This window comes from Octopus bimaculoides, chromosome 4 (assembly GCF_001194135.2).
Source record: "Octopus bimaculoides isolate UCB-OBI-ISO-001 chromosome 4, ASM119413v2, whole genome shotgun sequence".
In the NCBI taxonomy this organism is placed as follows: domain Eukaryota; kingdom Metazoa; phylum Mollusca; class Cephalopoda; order Octopoda; family Octopodidae; genus Octopus; species Octopus bimaculoides.
This window is the reverse complement of record NC_068984.1, coordinates 19,818,792-19,830,274: the sequence shown is the minus strand read 5'-3', so window position 1 is coordinate 19,830,274 and position 11,483 is coordinate 19,818,792. Positions and strand designations below refer to the sequence as shown.

The window sequence follows — 11,483 nt, the reverse complement described above, 5'->3', positions numbered from 1 at the left end:
GTGTGTATGTGTGTATGTTTGTGTGTCTGTTTGTCCCCCCAACATCGCTTGACAACCGATGCTGGTGTGTTTACGTCCCTGTAACTTAGCGGTTCAGCAAAATAGACCGATAAAATAAGTACTAGGCTTACAAAGAATAAGTCCTGGGGTCGATTTGCTCGATTAAAGGCAGTGCTCCAGCATGGCCACAGTCAAATGACTGAAACAAGTAAAAGAGTAAAAGAGATTGTAGAAGTATAACCAATTTATTGCAGATAATTTTTTACAAAATGTTACATGGATCATATGAACCCCAGTTGAGTACCACTGGTATAATCAAATGAAACCGTATCTTATAAAGCATACTTGCAGATTCAAAGGATTAGACATAAAGTAAAAAACTGACCAATTAGCTGAATCAGGGCCATAGCTGAATGCTCTTACTTATGTGACATAAATAGTGTCAGAGATGAAGCTAGTTAAAAGCTGGAAAATAGTTTCTTCTTCATGTGTTTGATGAGGTATTTTTCTGAAGTGTACTGTTGTATTTTAGCAGAACGTGAAAAATAGATGACCAACAATGAATGTATATAATTATTTACAACCAGGTGAGAGACATGGTTTGGTGGTTAGGGTGTTGCTCTCATGGTTTTAGATTGTGGTTTCAATTCCTGGACCAGGTGATGCATTGTGTTCTTGAGCAAAACACTTCATTTCACATCGCTCCACTCCACTCAGCTGGCAACAATGAGTAATCCTGCAACAGATCAGTATCCTGCTCAGTGGAGGAATATATATATATGTCACAGCATCTGGGAAACTGAACTTACGAGCCCATGGCTCAGGAAGGACCTTTGATCCTTGTTTTTTTATTTATATCCACATAAAATGTGCCAGTGGCACGTAAAAAGCAACAACTGAATGTGGTTGATGTCAATGCTCCCTGACTGGCTCCCGCGCCAGTGGCATGTAAAAAGCACCCACTACATTCTCGGAGTGGTTGGCATTAGGAAGGGCATCCAGCTGTCGAAACCTTGCCAGATCAGATTGGAATCTGGTGCAGCCTACTGGCTTGCCAATCCTCAGTCAGACTGTCCAACCCATGCCAGCATGGAAAGCGAATGTTAAACGATGATGATGATGATGATGATGATGATGATATGCAAGCATAAGTGTGTGGTTAGAAGTCCATTTCAGAACCATGTTATTAGGGCTTCAGTGCCACCATATGGATATTGTTGGCTAATGTCCTATATTATTTAGCTGCAGGTTGACCAGAACTGTGTGAGTGAAATTGGTAATTACAAACAGACGAATCTTGGCATAAATATGTAGGTGTGTGTTTGTGCATATGCGTGCATGTGTGTGTGTGTGTGTGTGCATGCATGCTTGTGTATGTTTGTGTGTGTGTCAATTAATATTATCCCTCGTTTTTATGTGTGTTTGCTGACTGTAAACAACAGTCTCACTATCAATACAGGTGATATCCTCTGCTTGCAATCAGCTGGTGGTGTCGAGAGGCCTGAACATGCCATCGCAGCTGATTGCTTACAGTCAGCAAACACACATCAAAATGAGGAGTAGTATGAATTGATTCACACAAACACACACAAGCCTGCATGCACACACGCACACACATACACACACACGCACACACACATTTGGACATGCATGTACACACACATACAAACATGCACACACACACACATTTTCACACGCACACACACACACATTTGCACATGCATGTACACACACATACAAACATGCACACACACACACATACAAACATGCACACACACACACACAAACACGCACACACACACATTTACAAACACATGTACACACACATACAAACATGCACACACACATTTACACACGCACGTGCACACACATACAAACATGCATGCACACACACACACACACATGCCAGGCTTCTTCAGTTTGTAATTACCAGTTTCAAGGTTTTGGTTGGCCTGCTGTTATAGTTGCATATTCTTTGTAAACAAGGGACTCATTCAGTTAATGCCATTTGTTTTCATTTCACTGTGTGTGTAACTATGTTTAGACTGTTTTTTTTTGTTTGATAGACTTAGGGATTATTACTTTTATATGGAAGTAGGTAAGGGTTTGTGACAGGGAGAGCATGCTGCCGTAGAAAGTCTGCTTCAATGAATTCCATCTGACCTCTACAAGCATGGAAAAGTGAACATTCAAATGATAATGATGTTGGTGATGGTGATGATGATGATGATGATGATGATGATGATGATGATGATGATGATGATGGCAACAATGATGATGTTGATAATGATGACATGATGATGTTGATGATGATGATGACAATGTTGGTAATGGCAACGATGATGATGATATTGATGATGATGATGATGACAGTGATGACTATGATGAAAGTGACAGGAATGTTGATGACAGCAACTAGATTAGAATAAATTTCATTTTGTTTGATGTTTTATAGAAATTCTCTTGTGACCATTCATGAAAGCTAGGTGAAGCCCTCAAAAACATCAGCCATTCTTTGAATATAAACTTTTTAATAACACTCCTCTGTTTTCCTAAACATTTCCTGCTGTTCAGCTAGATGTGTAATTACAGAATCAATTAATCACAAAGTCTTTTTTTCTTTTTTCATCTCCTGTCAACTTCTAGCGGCAGTCTTGGAGAAAATATTTCTCTTGTGTGTAATAGAGTTTAATTAATTTATTTACTGATCTTGATGAAATGAAATCTCAAGTTAGTTCTTTCTATCTTTTACCCTAGTAATGCACTGAATCGAATATTGTGAGGTGCATGACCCAGCTTGGCACTGACTGGCCTTCTGACAATTTGCTTTACCCTGACCCTTAATTCATTCACCCTTTCCTTTACACAACTCACTTTATCACCTTTTCAACTCTACCCCTATCTTTTTCTCAACTCTGTCACTAATCCCTTCCCTTGTCATACTCCTCCAGCTTCCTCTCTTACTTCCTCTCTTCCTAGAGTCATTACCCATCCTCTCTTCTATTCTCTCTCTTTTATAGGGGTCACTTTAGGCCCTTAGACTTGCCAATTATGCAACAATCATCATTAGTGCTGGTGCCATGAAAAAAAAAATCATTTAGCATACTCTGTAAAGTGGTTGATATTAGGAAGAGCATCCAGGTTTTAGAAACTATGCCAAAGAAGACATTGGAGTATGATGCAGTCTTCCAAATTGTCAGACCCTGTCAAACCATCTAACTCATGCCAGCATGAAAGCCAGATGTTAAATGATGATGATCTGTTGTGGCACTTAAATGAGTTGATTTATTTGAGAAACATTCCAATTGGTTTTGTATTTTGTCACCAGCACCAGCACCAGCACCATCTTTAATGATGTTGTTTGCATCATCATCATCATCATCATCATCATCATCATCATCATCATCATCACCATCATTATCATCACCATCTTACAGCCATAGAATAAACAGCCAAGGTTGGTGATATAGTGATACTAGGTTAATTTGTCTCTGAATAATAAGCCATTTTAAAAATATTCTCTCCATGATTTTATCTAAAATTCAAAAACCGTCATCATTTGAATGTTCACTTTTCCATGCTTGAAGAACTCAAACAGAACTCTCTGAGCTAGATTTTCTGTGACCGGATGCCCTTCCTGTCACCAACTTTCATTTGTTTCCTAGCAAAGTAGTATTTCCTCATGACAAGGCATGTTTCTATAAAAGACTGGAAATGAACGACATTGCTTGTATGATGGTGACACTCATTTACAACTATTATGTGACATGAAGATAAGGCATACACACACATGACAGGCTTCTCTCAGTTTCTCTCTTCCAAATCCATTCAAAAGTTTGGGGCTATAGTAGAAAACACTTTTCCAAGGTGCCATGCAGCAGGACTGAACGTGAAAAGACATGGTTGGGAAACAAACTTCTTAAACACCTAGCCATGCCTACATCTATTAAAATGTGTTTACATATTTAAATTTATAATTTCCTTTGTTTATTTTCAGGTGAGGAAAAAACGTAAATCTGCCAATACACCTGAGGCTGAACTCCAACAATTCCAAGATCTCTTAAAATGGTTAGAATCTGCAGAGGAAACCCTGCAGATTATTTATCAACCACTCACTGATCGTGATCCAGAATACCTGGTGAGACTTGTTTTAAAACATTTTAATTTTTGCCATTTTGTTTAGAAGTGATGTTTTTATACACTTTTAACCCTTTCGATGCTGATCCTCCTGAAACTTCCCATCATTCTCTGACAGAAACGGTGTCTCTCAGTAACTGCCTGTGGCTTATGGAGTTTTGTTTTTATAACTATGGAAAAGCAGCCAGAAGGATAGACATATTGTTGAGAACAAATGATTTCATTGGAGGTCTGTTTTCTCCATTCCAGCTCCTGGTGGCCTAGAAGAGGTTAGAAGAGTCATTATATATAAATAAGCAATAAATATTATGATTTGTAAAATAAGTATAAGTGATACAGGGTGTCCCAAATGAATGTGGTGTGGAAGTTTGGTTTCATTTTTTAAGAATTTTAAGAATTCAATATATGAGTTCACTGTATTGGGACACACTTATTAAATACATTCTGGAATCAAAAATTTATGTACTTATGTACTGTCATCAAAAAATTTTAACTGGAAAAATGCAGAATCATTGGAGTTATGGGCATTGAAAGTGTACATGCATCAAGAAAATGCAATAATAAGGTTTATCAATTGAAAACTGTGAGCAGTGAAATGCAAAATTAGGTGCACTGATCGTAAGAATCAAATATTGATTGCTCTGCTAAAAACTAACAACTTTAAGTGCAGGTGCTATGGGTTATTTCCCTTGGGTATTTAAAAAAATTAGTCATGTGAGGTGGATATAAATATCCCTTCCAGGGGCCGTATTATCGATTTTTTTCAACAATCTAAGTATGTCACGAGGTTTCCAGACATGAGTTCTATTCACGTGTCAAGTTTCATCAAAATCAATAAAACGATGTAGGAGGAGTTAGCTAACAACGCCACAAGCAAACACACACCGATTTTCCACGTATGTAGTAGATAAGTAAAAACTTAATTTGAATAGTTTATAGAGATGATGAACTGATAGTATTAATATAGACCATAAAGATAATATAGACAATGTAGTTAATTATAGACCATGAAGTAAACATAGGCAATTAACATAATACAGTCTGTGGAGATCACAATTTTTAATTTTAATCTGAGGATGAGGGTGGTTCTCAGACTTGAGAGTTACCTCCAGATTGGTGAGGTTGTTATGATAGCATTTCTGTTGGTTGATGTCTGTGGGGAAAACTTGAGCCAGCTGGGAGTTCCAGGGAATTGCAATTCTGGGAAGCATAATGCTGAAGAAAAAGGAAAAATATTTTTATTCAGTATCTGTTGCTAAATTTTAAAATGAAATAATGACATTAGAGAGAGAGAAAAAAAAGAGATTTTAATGAAAAATTAAAATTATAAATGCTTGATTTTACAATTAGAAGTCATTATAGAAAAATAGTGAATAAATGAATAAATTTATTTTTCTCATTCTTCATCATGTGATGGCTTTTGTCTGGCATTCTTTCGTGACACTTCAATAACATTGCTTCAAGTGAACTACATAATCTTACTTTCGTTAAGATGTGAGATGATCATAGAAAATTCATTTGCAATGATCGTGACTACCTGCCAGTAAATATGCACCGTAATGAGGTGTATTTTATTTTTCTGCATAATTAGTGTTCTCACATAGTTTTATAGGGCTAGACAAAGCATATCTTTTACTTTAATCACTACATGAAGATAAAGATTCTTGTACTAAGCTAAGCAATCCAGTTTGTTATGGAACACGATTCTATTGTAGTTGTTGTTGGCACTCCGCCGCTTACGACGTCGAGGGTTCCAGTTGATCCGATCAACGGAACAGCCTGCTCGTGAAATTAACGTGCAAGTAGCTGAGCACTCCACAGACACGTGTACCCTTAACGTAGTTCGCGAGGATATTCAGCATGACACAGTGTGACAAGGCTGACCCTTTGAATTACAGGCACAACAGAAAGTAAGAGTGAGAGAAAGTTGTGGTGAAAGAGTATAGCAGGGTTCGCCACCATCCCCTGCCAGAGCCTTGTGTAGCTTTAGGTGTTTTCGCTCGATAAACACTCACAATGCCCGGCCTGGGAATTGAAACCGCAATCCTATGACCATGAGTCCGCTGTCCTAACCACTGGGCCATTGTGCCTCCACTCTATTGTAGTATATTATGTATTTTCTCCTCTTGTACTTATGTAGAGAATATTGGGTAGAAATCTGGAGTCTGGGGAAATTTGTGATGGTCTTTGTCAGTGCCAGTTAGTTGTTTGATGAATTCAGTTGCTGCAAAGAGTGAAGAATGTAATATCTGGGGATCTTACTCTTCATCTATAAATGAAAACAGTGCAAAAAGTACCCAGCACCTTCTGTTAAGTAGTTGGTGTTAGGGAGAGCACCCAGCCAACTGGTTTTGATTCATGGACCTGGCAATATGCATTGTGTTCTGGAGCAAAATACTTCATTTCACACTGCTCCAGTCCACTCGGCTCCCATCCAGGGAGGAATTACATATGCCAGAGAAACTGGGAAACCAGCTCTATGTTCCTTACAGAGTAATGTGGACTAACCATAATGTATCTAGGATAACATTATCCTTCTTTTGCTCATATAGTAGAGTGTGATTTGAAGGAGATGGGCACAAAGACGTTCCTTTGTCTGCTTAGTTGAGTTCAACTGCCCATCCTCTTCCCCATTTTTCTGAAGCTCTTCACTATTTAAAAACTCAACACATGCATCTGGTTTAGTAAAGCTTTCAGCTTGTAAAGTTTTTTTAAAAAGAAACATGTATCTACAAGTCATCCTAAATAAATAAATAATTACTTTAGAAATATCGTCATAGTAGTCACAGTATTCTCGTTACCTTCTAGAGGCCTTTATTAAACTTGTTGATTAATTAGGAAAGTAGCAGACATAACCAGAAGTAACTAGAATGTTCTTATTCAGATGTTGCATAGGAATAATGGTTTATCATTTCTGTTGATGGAAGACGAGTTCTCCTTGTCTTACTGCTCAAAATAAAAGCTATCTTATATAATTATCACTGTTAACATTTACTAAATGTTACTACTTGTTTTATTCTTTAATATATTAGTTATGTTGACATTATTAAATGCTATTATATGGTTTTATTATATTATATATGTTCTTTAATCTCTCACCCTCTATGGGGATATACTTTGACATTTGGAAGCAAGCCTCAAAATGTACCATTCCAAAGAAAAACAACCCCACTAACCCAACCAACAATAGTTAATTTTACAATATTTAAATTTATTGGGAAACTTAACATCTTTAAAAAGGAAATTAAACAACAACAAAAAATCTTATAATTTTTCCAAACCTTGTAAATATCTTACTTGGAAAGCAGGTAAAGGTTAGCATTAGGAAGAGCATCCAGCTGTAAAACTGTCTCAAAATAATATATTCACCCATTTCATGGAAACATAGGAAAATAGACATAAAACTAACAAATAAACAGACAGACACCATCATCATTTAATGTTTATTTGTCCATGCTTGCATGGGTCAGACAAAACCTATTGAAGTAGCTTTTCTATGGGTGGATGCTTATTCTGTAACCAGTCCTCACCCATTTCCAGGTAAGGTAATATTTCCTTATGCTCAAGTGTGTTTTTCACAGAAGACTGGAAACAAAGTTGTATGACAGTGATGCTTGTTCACAAACATCACATGATGTCAAGACAAAGGCATGCACACACACACACACACACACACACACACACACACACACACACACACACACACACACACACACGTATTATGTATACATATAAGACAGGTTTCTTCTAGTTTCTGTCTATCAACTTCACTCACAAGTCTTTGGTCATCCTGAGACTACAGTAGAAGATACTTATCCAACATACTGCACAGTAGGACTGAACCCAAAACCATAAGGTTATGAAGTAAGCTTGTTAACCACACAGCCACCCCTACAGCCATAATTTAAATTGAATTTTCATCTGTTCTTCAGGAATTCATGGCATTCAAAGTCCAATATGATGTTGAATACAAAGTGTACCGAAGTCTAAAACAGAAAATTTTATCAAAGAAATCTCTGAAGCTTACACTGGAAGATTACAAAATGCTGCAAGAACGATGGCTCTCTGTGCAGAAGAAAATCCATCTCTGGTTATTGAAACTAGACAGGAGTCTACCTGGAGAAGTCGGTGCTTTTTCAGAATGGCTATATAAAGCTGAAGAATTTTTGGAGAGAAATTTAGATGTTGTTGAAGATCCAAACAAAATGATTTTGAAAATACACGGATTAACTGTTGAACACCAAGTAAGAAATATTTTTACTACTACTACTGCTGCTGCAGACCGACACTACCACTACTATTACAATCTTTATCATCATTATCACACCTCATTTTAGTAATCACACCATCTTCACCATAATTTAGATGATCATCATCGCTATCACCATATTCCTCATGCTATGCCCATCAGTATCATGATCATCATATTTTAGATAATGGTCGTCCTAATTACCATCATAATTACCATTATCATCATCTTCTTCATCCTCCTCTTCCTCGTCATCAACTTTTACCTGAGCATTTAGCTTCAGTGCTTGTATAAGAATGACCTGATCCAGTCTTTTTAAATTCCTTGAATGTATATAAACATTTTAGGAATACATTATTAAAAAGAAAAAAAGAAGCACAACCAGCTCTTGCGGATGAATATTATTTGGTAGCACATACCATGCTTTCATTGATTGTTTTATGTGGCTATAGTAGGAAAAACCCCAAAACATTGTGAATCATATCTAAATGCTACTTTGGCTTTTATTGTACAATAAGATTGTGCTATCCCAGTATAACACTACTGCAAGAATAAGAACAATAATATTCAATGGATTATTCCTTTTACTTAATTTGTAATTTTCTTTTCGTTTATATTTTTTGTCCAAATCCAGATTGATGAATATCTTCCATATTTTGATTCACTATTTCGAATTTCTCCATCTTTTTATAGGAACTATTTAAAGATTTACCAACCTATTCGACATTCTTTGCTAAAATCAAGTCACAAGGTGTCTACCAAGGAGAGAAACTGCCTTCTGCTCAGATTGAACACATGCATGGAAGATTACAACAGGTCACTAATCTGGTTCCTGATAAGATGTCCATGTTAACATTCCAAAAATCTAGGTTTGGTATCTTGGTCTTCCTAGATCAGACTGAAGCAAAATATAAGGAATGGTCCAAGAAATTTTCCTCCAGACAAAATGTACATCAACTACAAGAAGATTATCAGGTACAAATGAATATCTTTATATTTACTTGTTAATTTCTACCCTTTTAAGTTTAAAATATTTTGTGACTATGTTATTGATAGTCACATTAATTCTAAATGTTCCTGTAGACCAGCGTTTTTCAACCAGGGTTCTCCGGAACCCTAGGGTTCTGCAAAAGGTTCCTAGGGGTTCTGCGAGAAAGAGTGAGATGAGATTTTTGTGTGTTTGAATGAAAACGCCATGATGAGCAGTAAGACAATCATTTAGCATTACCAATAAATTTGACAAAGAAGCATTAATTTTTTTCTTAAACCAGTTATTATATACTCTCTTTACTCTTTTACTTGTTTCAGTCATTTGACTGTGGCCATGCTGGAGCACCACCTTTAGTCGAGCAAATCAACCCCAGGACTTATTCTTTCGAAGCCTAGTACTTATTCTATTGGTCTCTCTTGCCGAACTGCTAAGTTACAGGGACATAAACACACCAGCATCAGTTGTCAAGTGATGTTGGGGGGACAAACACAGACACACAAACATATACACACACACATACATATATATATATATATATATATATATATATATATATATATATATATATATATATACGACGGGCTTCTTTCAGTTTCCGTCTCCCAAATCCACTCACAAGGCTTTGGTCGGCCCGAGGCTATAGTAGAAGACACTTGCCCAAGGTGCCACGCAGTGGGACTGAACCCAGAACCATGTGGTTGGTAAACAAGCTACCTACCACACAGCCACTCCTATGCCTATATATAATATAATTATACACACACAACCCATGCTAGCATGGAAGGCGGACGTTTAAACGATGATGAACACACACACACATAATGTATATGATATTTACCATGTGAACTACGATGAAACAATATGAGAAAGATATGGTATATAATTTTTTTTTGTGCAGGGGTTCCTTGAGACATGTAATTTATTTGAAGGGTTATGCAAGGGTAATAAGGTTGAGGAACGCTACTGTAGACACTTGTTGCTGAGTTGGTTGAACACTGATCTAACAACAATGTGTTAGAAATGTGTTCAACAGTTCATATCCTGTTACTGGTTCCATATGCTGCCTTAGGCATTATGCTAAGCTTGTGCCAGTTCATTTCAAGTAGTAGTAGCAGTAGCAGCAGCAAATAAATAAGTAAATAAATAAAACAAATTAAGAGAAATAAAAGTATATTACAATGTAAAATGTCCCATGACAAGTCACAGGTGACTGTTTGAAGTTTCTTCACATGAATGATTTATGATTTTAGGGATTGCAAAATTGTCAGCTGTTTGACTTGATTTTATCACCAAGCCAAAATCCTTAAATAGGTTTCAGACAACAAAGCATCAGTTTCCTAATGTATTCTTCTATGAAACACTTTATGAAGATGAAGTCTTCAATGATATCTCCAAGACTGATTATTTATATCATCCATTTTGGGAACAATATTGTCATTTTGTGATAAGCTTCAAATGGGCTATTTCACTGGTTCATGGTATGATTGGATTGGTAATATTACTGGAAGTGAGCTGGCAGAATTACTCTTTTACTCTTTTACTTGTTTTAGTCATTTTTTTAAAGATGTTAAACCACATATTCTATGTATCCTGTATTCAGATTACTTAACTTATATTTTGTAATTCCAGGATTTTGTTGTACAAGGAGGAATTGATAAAATTTACCAAAGTACTTCTACAACTTTGAAATCAACTGCTAATGTCTATCTAAAGACAGAAGTTGGTAAGTTTATTTGACCATTTAGAAATTACATTGTGTGTGTGTGTGTGTGTGTGTGTATCATTTAATGTGCACAGTTATATAAGAGATGCTAATAGTTTCATGCTCTAAGATACATTATATTGGCAGTTTTATATAGCAATGCCATGTATCTCCAAGCAATCTTTCTGTTATATTATTCAGTACCAGCCACATTAATTACGATTTCTACAGTCAACAAGGATAAAAATCTTAGTTTTCTTACTTTGCTTTTCTTTCTTCTTATTCCACTTTTTGCATCAACCTTCTTCACGTTTTTTCTTCTCATTTTTTTTCTCAATTTTTCTAATAGACCAGTATCCTGGTTTTTAAATAAATTTAACATCATGAACTAAGCTTGAAAGATT

General features: G+C 36.3%; 1 protein-coding gene across 10 annotated transcripts in view; it reads left to right on the top strand.

Annotated features, from left to right (window-relative positions):
- LOC106881484 (nesprin-1) overlaps positions 1–11,483 on the top strand; it is an 811,219-nt gene that overhangs the window by 147,778 nt on the left and 651,958 nt on the right. For all 10 annotated transcript variants that reach the window (XM_052966929.1, XM_014931893.2, XM_014931887.2 and 7 more), the window contains 4 exons: positions 3,998–4,138; positions 8,070–8,381; positions 9,080–9,361; positions 11,007–11,100. In XM_052966929.1, the coding sequence (XP_052822889.1) occupies positions 3,998–4,138; positions 8,070–8,381; positions 9,080–9,361; positions 11,007–11,100 (829 nt within the window). The remainder of the gene's footprint in view (positions 1–3,997; positions 4,139–8,069; positions 8,382–9,079; positions 9,362–11,006; positions 11,101–11,483) is intronic.